The following is a 23,831-nucleotide window of genomic DNA, read 5'->3' on the forward strand; positions in this document are numbered from 1 at the left end:
AAAAGGACTAAAAACCTAGAGAAGAAGAAATCTCAAAAATCTCTCTTCTTAAAACTTCTTTTTGTGGGGGAGGGGACAAGTACTAACTGCACTCCCACACCCCCTAAACTTATATATACCAACTCCAAGATTGTCATACCTCAGAGAAAAGGGAATATTCCAAGAAATGGCATCACGGACGTGGTATTTACAAGTCTGATCTTTCATCATTCAGTCTTCACTTTTCAGGACTTGCAGTAGTGGGTCCCAAATTTTAAAATGTTTACCTTATAGATTTGCTTTTATGCATGCTATGCAATCCTCCACTGTCATATATAGTCATCCATATGCAAATGCCTAATGGTAATGCATGGATTACCTCTGAAGCTTGTTGTTAAATTGCCTTACAAGATTTAGCTTGAGGTATTTTATGGAGTGGTCAGCCAATTTATACTCACACTTTACAATGGCTATAAAAGTTTTTGGAATTATGCATAGGCTGCAGACAACATTAATTTGTATATCAAATAAAAAAGCGGTCCAGGCCACAGGAAACGGCTAATAAAATAATTTTATTTATTTTGAGGTAATCGACACAGAAGTGCTTTCACCCTGATGCAATGCAGGGCTTCTTCAAATGAACATCATTTAAAAAAGCTCTGCATTATATCAGGGTGAAAGCGCTTGTGTGTTGATTACCTCAAAATAAATTAAATTATTTTATTAGCCGTTTCCTGTGGCCTGGACCGCTTTTTTTATTTGAGTTTCTTTTTTTGCGGTCTTCCGCTAGTTTTGTAACATTAATTTGTATGTTTGATGCTTTATTCTCATTTATGCTGTAAAATCAGTCATCTGAAATCATCTATACAGTAAAACCTTTGCAACTATAGTATCCTGTGCATTGGTATAACTTTTGAAATGCAACCCATTGTCTAGAATCTACTGTATAAAGAAAGTTTTTTTTGATAAATGTATATTTTAAATGGTGCAGTTATATATTTTCATAGTCTATAAACATCCTAAGTCAAAAGACATTCAAATAACATGAATTATTTTGTGCTTAATCAAAAATTCTTTTTACACATTAAAATATGCAATGTTAGTTTAAAAGTAGACCGTGGAATTACTTTCATAAAGTGTACTGCTATAAACCTCCTCACCATATTGAATTCCTAATTATACAGCTTTTGATGGAAAAAGCATATTCTTTTTGTACTTTAGTATATGGTAAGAGCAACCTCTTGAGAATTTTCTTGAGGCTGAAAACTCCCGCCATTGGCATCATGAAAGATTGAATTTGTAGTACTTCCCTATCCAAATTAGTTCATAAACTAATATATTTCCATGCCAGTTGCAACAAGAGAAGAGTCTTATATTCTAGTAAGATAAGTTGCCAGCTGTGTCTCAGAAGAGGTTGCGACAGAGAGAAGAAGAAGCAGAGTAGTGGTGAAGAGAAGTAACGTGTTGCATGATAAGCTATAGCAGAAGGAGAGATCGCTTCGAAGATTATGGAAACTAACATATAATTAAGGGGAAATGTGGTAGAAGGATATTGGAAGGCTTTGAGGTAATTAAATGGCAAGGTGGGAGGGTTAATTGTAGTCTGTGACAAACAGATATTGGGGAGTGTAGGTCTGGTCTATCCTTGGGAGGTGTATAAGCTGAGATATAACTTCCTGAATATGTCCTGGCTCTACACCATGGCATCCTCTGAGTCGGTATGTCTTGCACACCTTCATGGGAATTACCCTCAGGGTATCCTTCCAGGGTACCCAAGTTACCTTGACTTATGAAGATGACCCCTGGCCGCCTCACACAGGAGGAGTACTAGGCACAGACCACTGGGGTAAATTTAAAAGCCAGAATCAGTGTTCTCCTTAAGTGTATTAACATAAGCTAAAATAATAATGGTTTTCAGTATCTGAATAATTAGACATACTGAGTAATATTTTCATGAAGTTTCTTTAAACTGATTCAAGTTTTATTCTGTCAGTGGATCTGTATTCTGAGATTGCTCTAACAAGGCATTTAAACAGCCCCATACAAATCACTTTATATAATTACGATAAATTACTACTAATCATTTTTGTAATGTTGGAATCATATGTGCTGAAATGCAATAGGTTACTGTAGTCTGTCAAAGGTAGTACAAGCTAATCAAAATGTTTAGAATGTTAGAACAGTTGAGTTTCTGCACACCGCAGTGTTACATTTGGTTATGTAGGATGAGGCTTATCACATGCCCACCAGCTAATTATCTGGTTAATTAAACTCTGGTGTGACTCTATCATGAAAGGACTATGACAAGTTTGTAATTATCTGCAAGTATGACTTGTTACAGTCCTTTTAAGGCTGGAAGTAAAGAAAATAAGATGTTAAAAAGAACTGCATTCAAGACACAGCATTGTAATAGTATGTTACCCTTAATACAAACTCTTTGCTTTCTGCTTGAGAGATAGTCACTAGTCCAGTTAGTGTTTTACAATTCTCAGCTATAACATTATGGAGAATGCTTACAAATATCTTTTTCAGGTTTACTTGTGTTACCTTCAAGAGCACAGTCTTTAAATACAACTCTTAATTAATGTCTGTAAGAATCCTATCACCTCAAGTCTGTATATGTTCTACAAATACATACCTAATGAAGGCAGGAATTCACAGAAATGTGTAACTACTAAAATTAATAATTTTTGCAAGAGGATATGCTCCCTGCATCCCCACATGGGGAGCTTCACCCCATCACCTCTCTCATCAATACATTTTCACGCCAAGGTTGCTGTAGCTTGAAGAAAAAACAATTATTATTAGAACATGTTAGTAATGACTGCTTTTTCTGTGCTACCCATGGACCATGTTGGAGACATAATAGTTGTGCCTTTAAGTCTTTGTACTTCCCTACAGTAAGTACAACATTAATAGCTGAAGAAGAAACTACAACGAAAGCCAATACAGCTTGAGTAACTCAGAAATGAGTAAAGAGCTTGAGCAAGTCATGTTGGTCAATTAAAGCATTTTTCAAGTGTGTATCAAACACCAGTGGGGAAGACTAAGACCAACAGATGTACTTAATGGCACGTGTACATCAAGCAGGTGTATGAGGTATGATCCAAAACAAGAATATGTAAGGCTATATCTAGCAAAATTTGTAATAATAGTCAGACACAGCATTTCCTAAAAAATGCCTGTCATACTGCTTGATGTAAATCACTTCTGTGGATCTTTTCTTATGAAGCAGGGCTTTAGTCACTCTCATAGCCCTATAGTCACTCTCATAGCCATGAAGAGGGCATGACTGGGCATATAGCCAGAAAGTAAATTTTGACCTAAAATAAATTTTGTTTTATGAGGGCTGACTTAGAAATCACTATCAAGGCTTAGGAACGCTGTCACAGCATGTTTAAGCAATCATAGAAAACAGGCTCTAAAAATAATGAAACATAATATGTCATTCTGCATTAGAAATGAGCATATTTACTTAAATCAGTGAAAAACGAGTCTATCGATTTATTAAATGAAATGTATGTGTCATCATCAAATACATTCTAAAAAGGCATAATTTGTAGTCTTTTGTAGCTGAAGTGAAACAGTTGCATATTTTGATCTCTTTCCTGTTAATTAAGTTGAACAAGCTTCTTACAAAAGATTACTTAACACTGATAGTATTTAGCAAAATATACCCCAGTTTATGTCTGTAATTTCTGCTGTTCTGTGGGAGTAGAGGACCTTGTACTATGAGAGGGTCTACTGAGATTTTATTTATTTACATTCCTGACAAATGTATGCCATGGTGGTACAGCAGTAGCATTGTTAACTCACAGCAAGAGGCTCTCCCGTTTGATTCTCTGCTTGGCTTGGGAGTGCCTTCTGTGCGGAATCTGCATGTCCTCCCCGCGGTTGGGTAGCGTTCGAAAGACATGCATGTGTAAATGGATGCAGGTGGGCTTGCCCACCCCCTGCTTACAATTTATTTTGTTGTTCGCTGTTTTGTTTTTTTTTCCATAGTCGACGTTCTGTAACTTCGAACATAATGGTTCGACCATTAGGTGTTCAGAGATATGGAACTTCGACTATGTGATATAGACCTGTTGGGTATTATTATTTGCACCTGCACTTCGATACAGTTAATTTCTTAAGGGTCCATTACATTTTAAATAGAATTCTTCATACTATATGTAAAGCAGTAATTCTTATGATAAAATAATTCGGAGATATTGGCAAAATAAACAGGGAGCCATGGTAAAGCAAAATATTAGTAAAAGATGAAAAACAAAAAAAGATTTGTATATTACTAAATAAACCATAACTTCAAAGCAAACAGAACTATAAAGTAAATGCTGTAAAGTCAAGTAATGAAATTTGATAGAGAATGGACCAGCAGGGCATGCATATATAAAAACACATATCTGTGAATCTGGAAAATAATAGTTACTCACTGCACCCATTGCATACAGGAATCCTTGCTTGATCCCTAGGTTGTGCCATGTAACATCTGATACCATATGAGAGGCAATCCCAAGCAGGAATACCACCAATTTCTCTGTACCCTGTATGAAACAAATATAGTTGAAAGGCATTACAGTGCTGTCTGTATCCTGCAACAGTTAAGTCCGGGTTTAGATATTAATGCTGAAATATATAGATCTCATATTTACTGGCAACAAACAATTGCCTCCTTGAACAATAGTATAATAAAGATTAAAAATTTGTCATCAGTATACCTTAAAAGCACAACACTGCCTTGCTCTTAAAAATGTTCATGGAGAGAACTAACCCCACTACTTGTCCTTCTAACAGCTACTAACCACACAGACCTCATCTACAGACCTGTGCAATGTCCAGTCCTAAGCAACAGTCTTCAGCATTACTCCCCAAGTAGATAGCTCCACTAACAAACTACTTCCAAATAACGCATTCTAATAGTATAGCTGGGGATGTTATTTACTTCCCCTATGCATCTAGGCTATGGAACACCTTGCCCTGCTACTTAGACAAAATGACAATAACAAACATTTTAAACTCAAACAGTATACTTGGCTCTCTCCTTGCTCCAGGCAATCCCTACACTATCTTTCCCTTTTAAGTCAGCCTTTTTTCTTGCTTCTCTCCTCACTCACGTGACCATGTTTAATTAAATTTACCATGTCACAGGCCTTTCTCCACTCTATTTCTTCATCTTCCCTACTTTTAACTTTTACTGATAATCCAGATTCAGAATGCCTCCAACCAGTTTTATTCTGCTCTTTTGTTTTTCTCCTCCCTGGCTCTACTATCTTGCTGTATGTATTTTTGCTAATCCTTCCTGCTAACTTTCCTGCCATTTTTTTTCCAAATCCATTTCCTCCTAACTCCAGCAGACATAGGCTCTTTTCTCAGTTCCAATCTATTTGACTTTTACCTGAGACCTCTTCTGTACAACTCCTGTTTATCCTCGGAGGGTATGCTGTCCCTATTGTGCTCAGATACTGCTATGCAAATGTATATGAATGTGACATTTTTACAGTGAATATGCTTTGTACGTGTAATTGTGACTAATTATCAATACAATGTATTGTTAATCTATAAGACTATCTCCTACATCTGTATTGTTTGCTCATAAGCTTACTTTGTATTATGTTATCCTGCAAGTAAAATTATTGTAACTTTTTGTTTTTTTGTGTACTTTGTCTTGATTTTGATTTATGGAGCTTTTCTAACCTGGTCTATGCTGAAAAGGGCATACTTTGCTGACACAGTTAGACTATCCTAGTAAACAAACGTCAATTAATAAATTAAGTAATTAACATATAAGCAAGATGAAAAAAAAATTCTTGTCACAAATTCTGATTTACTCTGGATAAAAGAAATCGAGTCACAGAAATGAAAAGAAGCAGAAGTAAGCATGTACATGCATTTAGGTTTATAAGACAGCAAAATGATCATTTTTTCATTAACAGTACACCTTTCTTTCCCATTTTGTTTTGTGGTGTTAATTTGTCGAACGCCTCAGCTTACATTTTAGCTAATTTATTTATTATTTTTTATATCCTCTGAACTACCCTTGATGTACAAGGCAAACACCATTCATGCCTCCCTGTCTTTTCTACGTAAGATATAATCACCATATATACATATATATATATATATATATATATATATATATATATATATATATATATATATATATATATATATATATATATATATATATATATTTATGCCCCCAATTAAGTCATTATTATACTGAATAGATCTATGATTCTGCTTCATAGAATATGTACTTTTGTGCATGACTTTCCAGAAAATAAGAAGTAGTTTAATCCCTACATGCCTCTGGTTTACAGTAAATCTAATATAGTTTTTAGCATTCACCAGGGGGTTAAATGAAAGAATGAGTGATCTGACGTCTCTCTTTAAAAAGTGAATGTATCCTGTTGAACTCTGTCTGCCTCTTTATGTTTCATATTCATGACCTGCACAGAATCAAGTCTATCTTATTTATCCCTGCTTTATCTTTTTATCACTTTGAGAGTTCCACCTTAACCAAAGTATTACAAATTTTCATCTGAAACTTTATGTTGTAGTATGTATCATGATAAGTCTCGTAATGTACTTTAACCTTGCAGATATTTAGCCTTAAATTTAGTGTGAGGATTTAGCTTTCTCCAGCCTTAATTTCTCAAGAAGTCCACTGACTATATTTGGTAACTTCTGGTCTTCAGTCTGTCACTTCTGAGAGGCATTTCTCACATAGCTAATGTTATACATTATCCAAAGTCTCCTAGTTCTCTCAACCTGCCAAGCTTCATTACATTGCAATACTCTCCCTTATCATTAAAATTCTGAAAAACATTTTCTATAAATAAACAATGCAGCTTATCCAAGACATATATATTCTCTTCCATAAGTACCACACTTTTCACCCCATGAATAACATCTTTACATCTCCTGTTCTAGGACTTTTATTTCCAGCTTTGACAAATGACCTCTAAGTGTTGCAGTCTTTCTGAATCTAAAAAAAGTCTGATTATGTCTATCATAATTTTCCTTTTCAACAACTACCTCAACTTAACTTTGTTTCAAACTGCTTGTCTTAGCTTAGAAACTACTCAATATACCATTTTCACGTCAAAGGGCGCACCTTACCTCTTCTGGTCATCAAGGTTCAATTTTGCAACATATAGTATTCTATGTATTTGTTAATCTTGATCAAGGCCTTTATAAAATCCATATTACTATCTGTGTTGACAACCTCCTTTTATTCAACTCCTGCAGTGATTTTTCTACATTGTAAAACAATACTCATTATGCCTTTAATAAAGTTTTCCACTGCTTGTTTTCTAAAACAGACTCATAGTAAATACATCCAAGGTCAAAGCTATGATATTCATGATCCCCCATAAAGACTAAGCATTTGCCCTTCAATTAAATGTTACTGGCCCTGGCAACTTTACTGATACAGGTACTGGTGTTCTTCTTGATCCTATCCTACCATTTAATGCACATACAGAATTCATTTTCTTTAAATTTTCCCCTCAGCTTAAGTTGTCCTGTAGGATTACTTACTCACTTTTCCTGATACTAACAACATTTTCATTCTTAAACTAGAATGCCATCTTCCACTCAGGGCTAAATTAGTAAGGGGCTAATGGAGCTACAGCTCCATGCCCACAAGTCTGAAATAGGCCCTGCTGCTTCTAATCCTAGTTTAGTCTGAAATCCTGTGCTACTGTCATAGCAAATAAACAGGCTCCTTATAACTTTCATCCCCAGATCCACAAGTGTGAAATAAGCTCTGCTACTTCTATTCCCTGTTTAGGTTTTAGTCTGTGGTAGTTTAACACCTAATAAATAATCACTTTATAATTTACAATTCCAGGTCCATAAGTTCTATACTCCAGCACCTGCTTCCACATATTGCTTCTATCCACACTTACAAATCACAGCCAAATCCTAGAGTGACCCTGTGAACAGCCTCTGCCATAAATGGAGTTTATTATACAAGGGACGGTGGGATGGTGGATGCAATTAGTTAGGCATTTCTTCAATATCACATACACAACTACAGACGATTTAGAAGTCAACATCCTGCCAAGTTCCAGTGGTGTGGCTAGTGACTTCAAATCAAAGGGGGGGCTGCAGGAGACAGCTGAATGGGTGGGGCCAATGGGAAGGGGTGGGACCAACTAGAAAGGGGAGGAGCTATTCTCAAAACCACAAAAACTGGGACTTTAATTAAATACATTGCCCTGGGTGCCAAATCGTCATTATGAGAGTCCAATCAAGACAAAATGAAGTGGAGAAGAAAAAAAATATTTCAATGCATTGGCTAAATGACAGCCTACTTAATATCTAGATGGAAAAAAAGGTTGTGAGGCATGAAAAAAATAAATTAAGTTTTAAATACATTACTGGAATGCCAGTCAAAATCAAGTATTAAAAAACAAGCAGTACTCAACTCAAACCACTTCCACTTGCACTGCAATTCTAATTTTAATTTATATTCAGCTTTATAAAAGTACCAGGTAACATGCTGAAAGTAGCAATCTCTGTGATACCAATTACCCCCACTTGTAAAAATGTTCTTATCCAAAAAAGACCCGCTGCCTGACAACAACTATCTACTTGTTTCATGGAGAAAACATGATCAAAGTAAAAAATGAAAAGCAAACAACAAGCTCAAGATAAATTGCTTAAAGGATTACTACACAGGTTATGGAACACACATGGTAGATTGGCATTCTGTTTAGTTTACAAGTAAAGCCTGCAAAGATGACTGCTAGTCTCTACAAATGTAATGAGTTTCTGAAAATACTGTAATCCTGTCCTTTATTACAAATACTGCCATATGCATTTCAATACCTAAGGCTTATACGTTATCTAGTTATGTAACTATTCTCTGCTTGGCAACAACAAAAAGGCTTTCAATATTGCTAATTCTTTAACAGTATGCTTATTAAAGTTTACTTGCATCTTACAATCTCAGACAAGTTTACCTGATGGTGATTAAAGCATTGCTACTTAAACACAGAGCAACAGGCACTGCAACAACATGCATTTTCTGAATAATAAGAAGCATAAATCAACAGTATAAAAATATGGCAGAAAACTAGAACATTCTGCAACATCAAGACAGATGAAAAGCCGCTGTAGTACTTGTGTCTACCTTGAATACTTCGCACACTTACACTGCATCAGTGCTCCTTGCCTTGCTTGGACACATCCAGAGTCACTACATGAGGGAGTGGTGTACAACAAGTATGTCACAATTTGAAATGTCTCTGGCTGACGGTGATGGCCCTGACACATTTGTCATACCTCTCAACCTCAGAGCAAGAAATCTGGAAAAAGGCATAAATAGAAGAGGGACAAAGGCCCAAAAATAAGGACAATTTTTAAATATTGCTCTTATAAATTTAGAAAGATAATAGAATAGTAGGTCTTGCATTGGTATGAATTTTCTGAAGTGTATGAAATCCAAAACTCAAATGCCTGTCATTATTTTCTAACTTCGGTCTTTAATGATTTGCCCCTAATTTTCCAGAAAACCACAACTGCATGAAAAATGGACCAAAAAATGTGATGCAAAAATATAAAATAGCCACACAATACAGCTGGGAAGCTATCAAAGAAGGGACACTTTTTTAAATATTAGTACTGTTAAGTTGAACAGCTGAGAAAATAAGGGAATCTACATGCATTTCTAAAATAAAAGTAATCTGTAACTCTTATCATTACAATTATTTATTAATTGTAAACCCTCCACATTTCTTCCAAAATTGCCATTCTGTGTAGGGATTATTAGGGGGAGAGTAACATTTTGAACCAAAATCAGGGACAGTTGAGAGGTTTGGATATACCTAATTTATAAAGCAATTTATTTGTCCATACCTCTCAACATCTTAACATAGGAAATCTGGACAAGGCAAAATATATTGGGGGAACAAACAGTACTAAAAATAGATCTTGTATAAACTTAGACAGTTGATAGAATAACAGATCTTACTTTAGCATGCATTTTTCTGAAGGGTATGAAGTCTGAAACTCAATGTCTGTCATCATTAAGTGACATCATTCCTAAATGATTTGCCAGAAAACTACAAATTTTATGAGGAACAAACCAAAAATAAGAAGCAAAAATCTATTCATTCTGTAAAATATGGACAGTTGAGAGGAATAGTTCAGTCGGGAGAATTGTGCAGCAGAAATCCTACACGACGGACTTAGCTCCCTAGGTGTAGACAATAAGTACCCCCCCCAAAAAAAAAATGAAGATCTAAGAGAAGTGATTGCTTCAATCTGGCTTCATCACTTTCAGTAACATTCAGACTCAATCAGTGAAAATATTCAGTAACAAAAAAGTTTGTGCTTGTAGACAATTGATTTACCTGGTTCCTAACTGAACACTTCCAACCAAGAACTGGGAGGGGATGTACATTAGCTGATCAGATAATCAATAAACACCTTCCTGATTGTATTAAATTATATTCCTTGTATAATACAGTACAGTTGTTAGAGGGTGTTTTAAATTTATTGTTTTGAACATTTTTCCAGTAAACAATGAAACAAAATGCATGCACCAATAATGACAAAACTGCCCAATTTAGAACATTTACATCATAAAAGTATACTCAGATTTCTACAATCCACCAGTATCAGTAAATATGCACAATCTGTGCAGAAGTAAAAGTCATCTAAATAATGCCACATTAAAGAGATCTGTAACTAATGAAGAGGTTGCTGCTAGAAAACAACTTTATATTTAATTGTTTCATCTACAAATAAAGTGTCTGCTGCCATTGAGGAATAAATTGCCTATGTTACATTAAAAAAATGATAAGCTAGTAATATTGCAATAGGGAATGGATGGCAAACCGATAACAGGTTCATAGTTACTAGGTATCTCCTGCCAAAGAGGACATTTGCAGGACTGCAGCATCTACCCCCTTTAAAAGTACAACACAGTACAGTATCAACAATGCATCTAAATATCATGGGAGTAGAACCCACAGCCTTCTGCATCAAAAGCAAGCATTCAACCTGTTATGCTATTAACAATGCAAGCAGACTCAGCATAAGCAGCAATAAACTTCTCTTCCCCTGAAGCTCTCAGCTCCTTGTAAAATCCATTTGACACTCAACTGTAGCTCTCAACTTTGCAGCAGAAGAAATCTGGAAAAAGCCAAAATTTATTGCGGGAGGGGCAAAAGCCCAAAAACATTTTAAACATTGCTTGTATAATCTTAGAAAATTGCTAGAATAAAATGTGTTACCGGGTCTATATTATATTGACGAACGCTTAAGTGTTCGAATCTCTAAAGGTCGACCTTTAGAGATTGAACATTTAAGTGTTCAAATATGTAATAAAAAAAGGTAAACTGAAAGGGTTTTAGCAGGGGAGCAAGCCCCCTGCACCCCCTCACACCCCTCCTACTTAAATATACCAACTCTGAGATTACACTAAAGTGCACAGCAGAGTGGAAACAGGAAATTTCCCATTCCCTATACTGTAGTGCGATCTTGAAGTTGGTATATTTAAGTAGCAGGGGTATGGGGGGTGTAGGGGGGCTTGCCCCCCTGCTTACACCCTTTAGTTTTTTTTGTTTCACTTTTATGTTTTTTTTTTTAATTTTTAAAGATATTTGAACACTTAGAGATACGAACATTTAAGCGTTCATTTATCTAATGTAGACCCATGTTACCTCCATGCATTTCACTGCCAAGCCTTGAATGAAGGACCCTGTGCACTACAGTCAGAGCAATATACCACTATGCCAAATCAGCTGTTTCTGAAAGACAGGAAGACTGAAACTTAAATGGCTATCATTTAGTGAATTCATTTCTCACCATAGCTCTCAACTTCTTAGCACAAAACACCTGGACAAAGCCAATAATGGGGGAATACAGCCCCAAAAATAGGGACAATTTTCAAATACTGATCTTATAAATTTAACAAATTGCTAGAATAAAAGGTTTTGTGTTACCATGTATTTTCTGAAGAATATGATGTCTGAAATTCAAATGCCTGTCATTATTTAGTTAATTCAATCTTTCACTGATTACAAAAATCCAGAAAACCACAGATTTTATGAGGAACAGAACAGAATAAAAATATAAGGCAAAAATCTGAATAGCTTTCACAAGTGGTGGTGGGTAGGAAATTCAGACTCTTGTTTGAGTTTACATAACTCTAGCTACCAGATAAATTTAACTGGGGCATTTCACACATACACACACACACACCCACACACACACACACACACACACACACACACACACACACACACACACACACACACACACACACACACACACACACACACACACACACACACACATCAGTACCTGTATATTCCCTTGCAGCAGCTTCTGAGCCTAATTCCCTTGCAGCGAGAACTCCAAATACAAATTCCCTTCCCGGAAGCCAATCAGTTGCTATGCATCCACATATGTGACTGCAGACATTGCAGTCCGATCTTCTTCCAGTCTATGCAGTTACAAACTGCATAGACTTCTGGGTATCTGTACACTGATGCCTTCTCTTCATAGTATGGACTGGTTAAACGGCAGTCTGGATAGGAACTTACTGAGCACATATGCGCAGTTCTGGGACTCGCAGTAATCTAGATATTGAATCCATGCAACCAGCAGTGTAAAGACTGTCTTGTACTTGTAGACTGTCCAGAAAATGTCTGGGCAGGTGGTAAGGACAGGACAGTTTTTTTTATGTATTTGTTTCTGTGGTGGGGCACAGTGCTTAGCATTGCCGAGCTGCACTTATACATATACAGCAGATATCTGGTATATATCTAAAAATAGAAACCGAATGTAATCATCAGTTGTGTTTTCTTTTTTTTTTTTTTTGTCTCTCCCTGTTTGCATGGTGTGGTGCAGTGCTTAGCAATGCCGAGAGGCACTTATACATATACAGCAGACATCTGGTATATATCTAAAAATAGAAACCGATTGGAATCAATTGTATTTTCTTTTTTTTTTTTTTTTTGTCTCTCACTGTTTGTGGGGAGCAGCATGGTGCTTAGCAATGCCATTAGACATCTAGAAATAGAAACCGGATGTATTTAATTGTTGTAGTTGTGCTGTGCTTAGCAACACACAAATCCATGGAGCTTCACTGCATAACAGTGACAGGCATCTTAGTAGTAAATGTGAAGATATACTGGTTCCCTGTACTATACAAGTGGCTAGATAGGTTGAGTCATGATCTATATTGCAGTAAGTCGGGTCCTGAGCAGTCATACAATTTGCATATATTGCTGTGAAAATGTATCAGGTGACTGAAACATCTGTTTAATTTAAAATTAATAATTTACATTTAGAAAAGCTGAATGATGCTAAGCACTGCTTAAACATTATCAATGGTCTACATCAGTTGCACGTTGCTAAGCTACACTTAAACATGGTTTGTGTGAGTTTGAGTAATGCTCAGCTCCACTGAAATGGTTTGTACGAGTCTGCGCAATGCTAAGCTTCATGGTGCTTTTTGGAAAGTTACAGTGTGACGTGTAAGGGCAGGAATGTAGCCTATATAAAGGCCAATAGGCAGGAATTTTACACCATCCATTGGAGTCTTCACTTGGCTGTCGATATGCCTGGTGGTGTTGGAGAGGGAGTGTGCTTTCAGACACAGAGGTGAGATGTGCAGGAGTCCAAAGTTTTTGTTGAACTTCTGGTTAAGAACTATGAACCCCGGTTGCTGCAGGGTGATTACCAGGGCTCAGAGTGTGAGTATGAGGCCTGGGATTGGTTTGCTGGGGAACTTACCAGTGCTACTGGTATCCCCCCCACACTGGTGAGCAGTGTCACCACCACCACTATGATGACCTGAAGCATAGGAAGAGGGGAACCTTGGACACCTGGGTCCAAGAAGCTCGGGCTGGGCAGACCCCACAGATATGTAAGCATGTTTGGCAGTACTTTAGAAATATACAAGTTGAATCTGTGCAAAACTGGTATACATAATGGTTTGCTTCTCTTACAACAGCTGCAAAAGAGAGGGCTCACAATGTCCAATCCCATGTAGGGCACCTGGATAGGATAAGGCAAGAGTGTGGTAAGTAGGGAAACATCAAAGTAATGACTTAATGCATAATCTTAGAATAAATCATTTACAGAGTTTGCAGTCTTAACAGTCAGGTATGATATAACTGGGACATGTAACATGTTTAGTAATGTGTCACTGCCTACCTGAAATGGTAAAGCAAGTGAAATCAAGTAAACATGCATTACTGTGTAGTATAGGTTCCAAACATCAGTTAATGTTGGGGTCTACCAATATTAAAAGCCACTGTTCTGGTCTGCTCATTGTCTGAAATATGCTGTAGGTTGCACCCAATTAATGGACAGGGTATATGTGTTATTTACTGGACGTCTTACACAGCTATCCATGCTCTACTTGCCAGACTTGAAGCAACATTAATCAATAAATACTAAAGGGTGATGGTACTTTGATATGTAATGTTTTCAAATAAAAAGTGTTCACTATTCCTGTATTCACTGCATGTGTGTTTTAATCTGACACTAGTCAACTGTTAAATGTAAATGAATAAAGACTGCAGCCAAAACTGTCTGAAATAAATGTAGTGCATTACCCAGAGCAAGGCTCAAGCCTGTGTTCTGCTCATTTTGTCTGAAATAATGTTGTATATTCCACCTAGTCAATGAACATGGTACATAAGTAAGGTAACTGAAGTCCTGGACTGCTATCCATGTGTCTAAATGGCAAATTTTAAGGAACATTATCAATAAAGTTTAAATCAGGAGTGTGCTTTGATAAGTGATCTTTTCAAGTAAGTGTTCATTATTCCTGCATTCACTGCATGTGCGTTCTAATCTGACCCAGTCAACTGTTAAAATGTACATGAATAAAGAACATAGTCATAAATGTCTGAAATGAATGCAGTGCATTAACCAGAGTAAGGTTTAAGCCTGTGTTCTGGCCATTCTGTCTGAAATCATCATCATCATCATCATCTTCTTTTGGCTATTCCCATTAGGGGTTGCCACAGCGGATCACCTGTTTCCATTTCTTCCTGTCCTCTGCATCTTGCTCTGTCACACCAACCACCTGCATGTCCTCTCTCACCACATCCATAAACCTTATCTTAGGCCTTCCTCTTTTCCTGTTACCTGGTAGCTTCATCCTTAGCATCTTTTTCCCAATATACTCAGCATCCCTCCTCAGCACATGTCCAAATCAATGTAATCTTGCCTCTCTGGCTTTGTCTCCAAACCTTCCAACCCGGGCTGACCCTCTAATATACTTATTCCTAATCCTGTCCACCCTCATCACAACCAGTGCAAATCTTAACATCTTTAACTCTGCCACATCCAGCTCAAACTACTGCCTTTTTGTCATTGCCACTGTCTCCAACCCATATAACATAGCTGGTCTCACTACCCTCTTGTAGACCTTTCCTGCCTGTACTCTCTTCTTCACCTCTCTTCTACACTCACCGTTTCTCTGAACTATTGACCCCCAAGTATTTAAACTCATCCACCTTCGCCACCTCTACTCCTTACATCCTCACCATTCTTCTATCCTCCCTCTCATTCACACACATATATTCTGTCTTAGTCCTGCTGACCTTCATTCCTCTTCTCTCTAGAGCGTATCTCCATCTCTCCAGGGTCTCCTCCACCTGTTCCCTACTCTCACTACAGATCACAATGTCATCTGCAAACATCATAATCCATGGGGACTCCTGTCTGATCTCGTCTGTCAACCTGTCCATCACCATTTCAAATAAGAAAGGGCTCAGAGCTGATCCTTGATGTAACCCCACCTCCACCTTAAACGCATCCATCACTCCCACCACAGACCTCACCTATGTCACACTACCCTCGTACATATCCTGTATCACACTTACATACTTCTCTAACACGTCTGACTTCCTCATACAATACCACAACTCCTCTCTAGCACCCTGTCATATGCTTTCTCTAAGTCTACAAAAACACAATGCAACTCCTTCTGACATTCTCTGTACTTCTCCATCAACATTCTCAGAGCAAACATCGCATCTGTAGTGCTCTTTCCCAGCATGAAACCATACTGCTGTTCACTAATCATCACGTCCCTTCTTAACCTAGCTTCCACTACTCTTTCCCATAACTTCATGCTGTGGCTGTACTACAGCACTGCACATCACCCTTATTCTTAAAAACCAGTACCAAAACTCTTTTCCCCATTCCTCAGGCATCCTCTCACTTTCTAAGATTTCATTAAACAATCTGGTTAAAAACTCCACTGCCATTTCACCTAAACACCTCCATGCTTCCACAGGTATGTCATCTGGGCCAACAGCCTTTCCATTCTTCATTCTCTTCATAGCTATCCTTACTTCCTCCTTGTTAATCCATTGTATTTCATGATTCACTATCCCTATATCATCCAACCTTCTCTCCCTCTCATTCTCTTCATTCATCAACCCCTCAAAGTACTCTTTCCATCTCCTCAACACACTCTCCTCGCTTGTGAGTAGGTTTCTGTCATTATCCTTTATCACTTTTACCTGCTGCACATGTTTCCTAGCTCAGTCCCTCTGTCCAGCCAATTGGTACAGGTCCTTTTCTCCCCCCCTTAGAGTCTAACCTTTCATACAACTCTTCATATGCCTTATCCTTAGCCTTCACCACCTCTCTCTTTGCCATGCACCTCATCTCCTTATACTCCTGTCTACTTTCTTCATCTCTCTGGCAATCCCACTTCTTCTTTGCCAACCTCTTTGCCTGTATACTTTTCTGTACTTCCTCATTCCACCACCATATCTCCTTGTCATCCTTCCTCTGTCCCAATGTGATACCAAGCACCTTTCTAGCTGTCTCCCTTACTAGCTCTGCTGTAGTTACCCAGCTATTTAGTAACTCTTCACTACCACCCAGTGCCTGTCTTAACTCATCCCTGAACTCCACCTCACAATTACCCTTTTTCAATTTCCACCATTTGATCCTTGGTACTGCCATCACACTCCTCCTCCTCGTCTTGATCACCAACATCATCCTACAAACCACCATCCTATGTTGCCTAACTATACTTTCTCCGGTCACCACTTTAAAGTCTCCAATCTCCTTCAAACTGGCCCTCCTACATAAGATATAATCCACCTGTGTGCATCTTCCTCCACTCTTGTATGTCACCTTATGCTCCTCCCTCTTGTTAAAATACGTATTCACCACAGCCATGTCCATCCTTTTCACAAAATCCACTACCATCTGACCTTTTGCATTCCTTTGTTTAACACCATACATACCCATCACTTCCTCATCCCCTCTGTTCCCTTCACCAACATGCCCATTGAAATCTGCTCCAATCACCACTCTCTCACCCTTGAGTACAGTCATCACCACTTCATCCAATTCACTCCAAAATTTTTCTTCCTCATCCATTGCATGCCCAACTTGTGGAGCATATGCACTAACAGCATTCATCATTACACCATCAATTTCCAGCTTCATAAACATCAGTCTATCCGACACTCTTTTCACCTCCAAAACACTCTTCACATACTGTTCCTTCAGAATAACTCTTATGCCATTTCTCCTGCCATCTACACCATTATAAAATAATTTGAACCCACCTCCGATACACCTAGCCTTACTCCCCTTCCATGTGGTCTCTTGCACACACAATATACCAACCTTCCTTCTGTCCATCATATCAGCTAGCTGTCTCCCTATACCAGTCATACTGCCAACATTCAAAGTTCTAACCCTCACTACCACAGTCCTAGCCTTTCTCCTCTCTTCCTGCCTTCGGCCATGCCTTCCGCCTCTTCTCCTCCTTCGGCCAACAGTAGCCCAATTTCTGCCAGCACCCTGTTAACTAATAGTACTGGTGGCGGTCATTGTTAACCCGGGCCTCGACCGATCAGGTATGGAAATATTTACTGGTGGCTGCATGAAATGATTTGGCGAAGTTGTATGCCGGATACCCTTCCTGATGCAACCCTCCCCATTTATCTGGGCTTGGGACCGGCACAAAGAAATGCACTGGCTTGTGCATCCCTAGTGGCCATTCTGTCTGAAATAATGCTGTATATTCCACCCAATCAATGAACATGGTATATAGGTAAGGTAACTGAAGTCCTGGACTGCTATCCATGTGTCTAAATGCCAGATTTTAAGAAACATAATCAACAAAGTTTAAAACAGGATAAGCCTGTCTGTCTTTTCAGCTTTTCCCGGTTAGGGGTCGCCACAGCGGAACTCCGGTCCGCTAATGATTGGCAGTAGATTTTTATGGTGCCGAGTTGCCAGCCCAAAGCCCAACCTTCAGTGAAGGCACACCCATTCATGCATGTCTTTCAGAGGCCACTCAACCACGGGAAGGACATGCAGACTCCACACAGAAGGCACTCCAGCCGAGAATCGAAAAGGAGAACCTCTTGCTGTATGGCAACAACGCTACCGCTGCACCACCACGGATCTTTTCAAATACGTTTTCATTATTTCTGCATTCACTGCATATGTGTTCTAATCAGACTCCAGTCAACTGTTACATATTAACTAAGAAATAATGCATCATCTAATTTCAAATATGCATGTAGTGCATTACCCTGAGTAAGTGTCAAGCCACAGTTCAGATAATCTACATTGCACTCAATAAAAGAATGGGGGATATGGTTAGGTCAACAGACGACCTTATACAGTCATACACGTGTGCAGCTGTCAGATTTCATGTGGCATTAATCATTATAGTATAAAAGGAGATGGTGCTTAGATAACTACTGTTTTCAACTAAAGTGCTCATTATTCGGGTCTATTTCATATGATCGAATGTTCATAATTTCGAATGCTCTAAAGAGTGAAAATGTTGGCCTCGAAGTGCTTCTCGTGGGATCGTAGTACAGTGAAGGTCAGAATATTTGCCCTTTCCTCACTGTAGTGCGATCTCGGAGTTGGTATATATATATATATAAATATATATATATATATATATATATATATATATATATATTTAGCGGGGGGCGTGGAGGGCACAGCCCCCCACAATAAGTTCAAGGTCCAGCATTTTTGCTCTATAGAGCGTTTGAAATTATGAACATTTGATCATATGATATAGACCCCATTATTCATGTGTTCAGTGCATTTGGTTTCCAATGTGATACCACAGACAGCTATTCATGTGCGTAAATGTAGGATTTCACACAAAATGTTGCAATAAAAGTCTTAAAGGAGATGGTGTTTTGAGAATTCATTATACTGGAATAAACTGCACATAATTCCTGCAGTCACTGCTTGTGGGTTCTAATCTCATAGCAGCCAGCTGAGAAATAACCAGATGTCTAGTGTACTTAGTGTACACAAACATACTTCTCAACTGATACACTTTTGAAGAATGCAATGACTAGTGCCCAGTATGACTGGCCCTTGATTAGCAGATGCATGACATTACTTGGAATGCAATTTATTGGCAAATCCATTTTCAGAACACCTTGGTACTAAAGTATGAGCACACTAAGTAAAAAAGTTATCTGTAGTTGTGCCTATGTACCAGCATCTGTTAGTGCTTGGCCCATACTGTCCCATGATAACAGGTTGAGAGCTATGTATGTGCAACATCATCTATATATGATTTGTAGTCACTGTACTTACAACTGAAATTGCACATCTATAGAAGTACGTATTAGTAGTCTGTGTAGTAATATTACCTGTAAAGTTACTAATGGTATTTCTCTCTCTCTCTCTCTCTCTCTCTCTCTCTCTCTCTCTCCCCCACCCCTTATCTTCTTTAATTTATTCATGTTATTTATTATTATGATTTGATATTAATATATTTTTTTGTAACTAACTGTTATGTTGGCCTTACATATTAAGTCATACTGGTTCACTGTTAAAATACTTTCCTTTATGTTATTTATTGTTGTATTCCTCGTTATATTCCTTTATATTGAAAATATGCGAACTACGTATTTTATTAAAGACTGAAGTGCGAATTATTACATACACTTTTCGTCGGAGATCCTGCCCCAACTTCATCAGACAAACACTAACCAACCGTTACAATCTAATATATATATATGCAATAAATCAATTATATAAAGCAATTATCTTATTAATTCTAAAACTTTAAAGTGACAATGTGCTTTGTGAAGGAAACACTTTAAAAATAGTTTTAAAAACACTTTACAACTTTAAGTTCATCAAATGCTAACATTTGTATTAAATACTTAATGTGTGTAGATTACAGTTTCAAATCCTATTAAAATTCAAGTAGTTACTTCGTATAAACTAACTTAATGAGAACCCTTCACCTGAGGTTAAGAAGATACCTTTTAAGTCAAACAATTTCCATTAAAATACCATTCACTAAATGAATAGATGATGGCTTATTAATGACACCATATTCGGTTTTTAAAAATACATAAATAATGTTTGTAATCACTATTTGAATGTTTGAAGTTTAATATTTAATAATTAATATTTAATATTAACAAGAAAGAAAGAATATCCTTAAAACGTGGAAATCAGAACATATATGCCCAACTTGAATGCTTAAATTTTAATATGTTTGAAATTTATATATTTTTATTAATCTAATTTTAATTTATCTTAAAAATTTTTATAAAATTTTTGGAAATTTCAAACATATTAAATTTTAAGCATTCAAGTTGGGCATATATGTTCACATACATATATATACATATATGTATATAGTTGGAAGGTTATTTTGATTTTTCAGTACAATTATTGATGTATTTTTTTCACATTTTTTATATTATATATATTTTTTACATTTTTTACATTTTTTACACTATATATCTTTTATATTTCAAATTAGGGTTCTGATTTCCACGTTTTAAGGATATTCTTTCTTTCTTGTTAATATTAAATATTAATTATTAAATATAAAACTTCAAACATTCAAATATTGATTACAAACATTATTTATGTATTTTTAAAAAACGAATATGGTGTCATTAATAAGCCATCGTCTATTCATTTAGTGAATGGTATTTTAAAGGAAATTGTTTGACTTAAAAGGTATCTTCTTAACCTCAGGTGAAGGGTTCTCATTAAGTTAGTTTATACGAAGTAACTACTTGAATTTTAATAGGATTTGAAACTGTAATCTACACACATTAAGTATTTAATATAAATGTTAGCATTTGATGAACTAAAAGTTGTAAAGTGTTTTTAAAACAATTTTTAAAGTGTTTCCTTCATAAAGCACATTGTCACTTTAAAGTTTTAGAATTAATAAGATAATTGCTTTATATAATTGATTTATTGCATATATATATTAGATTGTAACGGCTGGTTAGTGTTTGTCTGATGAAGTTGGGGCAGGAGCTCCGACGAAAAGTGTATGTAAAAATTCGCACTTCAGTCTTTAATAAAATATGTAGTTCACATATTTTCCGTTGGACAGTGGTTTTTGCTGGCTTTTCAGTGTTTTCGGAGAAGTTTTTTCTTTCACCAGTTTATATTCCTTTATATGTCTTTTGACTAATCAGTTTTATCTTCCATTATGTTAATACTAACATTTGTTTGGTTATGTTTATTGTTATCTTTTGTTTATATTTAATTTACTACAGGATGACAAGGAAGGCCAGTTCCTGGCGAGCCACCTACCTTAGCTCCCCCAGCCATGGCACCAGCGCCCAGCATGTCAGGGCCACAGCCTGGTGGTGCCCCCTCTGCTGCCCCTGCACTAGCTGTGGCATTGGGTAGTTCTACCCCACAGGCAGGGAGTGGGCTCCCCTCTAGGAGTGGAACCCTTGGGTCACATACCAACCCTATCTGCTATCTTATCTGTCTGCAAGAGCTTCCTCACCTTCCCAACTTACCTCCCCCATACGTACCTATGTCCCTTTCCCAACATTCCACTCTCACCTTTAAAAAAAGGCACACTTATTTTGGTCAAACTGGCTTGACAATGCACTTTTGTTGTCATCATCACTCTATGGGGGTGACAGTCCAAATCCAGCTAAAAAATCTGTGAAAGTGCACAGTTGTTGCTGTTCAAAAAATGGATAACTATAGTTCTTTCCTACATCCGTCCTGCACATCCTTACCTGCCTTTCACTGTTTCCCCCCCTGTTTGCACCCCATTTCACCACTGTCCTATATCCCATTTTTCTTTTCCTTAAAGATTTTTTGTGTGATGCCGCAGGGCGAGCCATATCGCTTAGCTGTGCTAAATAGTCCTACATTAATATCAGCTTTTGAAACAATATTAATCACATTCAAAAAGTACACCTGTGCCCTATTTTGCCAAGGACCATTGCACCTGCAGAACAATGGATCAACCTGCCAAGCCACATAGCTGCTAATTAACACAGGTGTTTTAATCAAACCATAGTAATGCTCACTTTCCCATCATTAAGCTTGTTTAAGAGATTCTGAGCACCATGCCACACCATGCAAATCAGAGTGGGATTGACTAATTATACTGCAAATCAGTTGTGTGGGTTGCAATTAGCATTTCAGAAGTACAGATTGGTTCAGAGGCAATCACCTGCTAATGAGAACCATGTTAAAAAAAAGCAAACAGCTAGCTAGGAGAATCATTGTTTATTAGAGATACTTTGCATGGTGAACTCATCGGCACAACATTTATATATCTGTACCTTTCAACAGAGGAGTAATGTACTCCTCAGGTATGGAACCATTTTGCTTCCCACATGATGCATATATTTCAATATACTTTGGGGGCATGGGGATTACATCATTGCATCTTTCTTAGAACTGCAATGATGACATGTCATTGATCTCCAGATGTCTTATACCTACAGAGGAACTATAGTACAATAAGGGTAAAATGCTTTTTGTTAATTAGGTACATCAGTCTCCTGGAAATTTCCCATGATAGCAGTTGTAATACTACACTGCTGTTTATTTGGCACCATTGTTTTTTATATATTATAAGGGGGTTTACCCCTAGGGGCCACACTACAGTGGACTCCTGTGTTGAGTGTGTAATCATACATCAGTATCTGTCATGGCACAAACAGGAATAGCTGGCTATTGGTACTATCCTAATTGCATTCACACCCTTACTATGTTTGCACAGTGTTGAATATGAGATGTGCAATCAAGCGGTGAGCACTGGTAGCCATCCGTTATTGCTGTATGTCTACATACTGTACTCCCACATATGTGATCCTGACATGTACTCCCATTTTGTTGTCTTTCAGGAAATATGTATCCCAAACACTGTGACTCTTTTACAGACCCTGAAAATGACATCATCCTGGAGACCTTGCATCAACACCATCAACTGCTGCTGTCTAGTGGGATGCCAAACAGAAGAACAGGCAGCACTGAGGGATGACCTGGTCTGCAATGTAAATGCTATCACTCACTGGAGCAGGACATATGAACAGGTATGACACTGTGCCACTGATATGACCAACACTACATGCAGAAGAGCAGTAGACATTACCAAGGACTGTGGTGTCACTGGTGGAGGGACTGTGGTGGAAAAACCATTGTCAGCCACTGTGGAATTCCTGGTGAACCTAGAAACACAGGACAGCTCCCAGGCATCTATCACACAGTATGTCATGAATGTGGGTGCCACCATTTCCATGCAAGAGGACTGTCCATGTATGCTTAGTTGGATCAGCAAAGGAATACCGTAGCATTCAGTGTGTGAGGGAGAACACAATTTTATGTGGATGTGAGGTGTTTTTTTTGGGGGGAGGTAGCTACAGTTTGAATCTCATGCTCAGATTGTGATCAATACACCAATTAACATAGTAGCTACTGTAAATGTGAGATATTTGGAGATATTAACCTGTTATAGTGCAACAAGTGTGCTGTTTACCTCTCCCTCAAGTTTTCACAGGACTGTCAGGAATCAGATTAGGCCATGCTCCTGCTCCTGGTAAACACAACACTGTTTTGTTAGA

The 23,831-nt window shown here is 37.5% G+C and overlaps 1 protein-coding gene across 1 annotated transcript in view; it reads right to left on the reverse strand.

Annotated features, from left to right (window-relative positions):
- The window catches only part of GPLD1 (glycosylphosphatidylinositol specific phospholipase D1), an 871,054-nt gene that overhangs the window by 655,854 nt on the left and 191,369 nt on the right, over window positions 1-23,831 (reverse strand). The window contains exon 5 of the mRNA XM_044065746.1: window positions 4,413-4,523. Coding sequence (XP_043921681.1) covers window positions 4,413-4,523 — 111 coding nt within the window. The remainder of the gene's footprint in view (window positions 1-4,412; window positions 4,524-23,831) is intronic.

Source organism: Protopterus annectens, chromosome 3.part0 (genome assembly GCF_019279795.1).
Source record: "Protopterus annectens isolate FY-2018-M chromosome 3.part0, PAN1.0, whole genome shotgun sequence".
Lineage (NCBI taxonomy): Eukaryota > Metazoa > Chordata > Ceratodontiformes > Protopteridae > Protopterus > Protopterus annectens.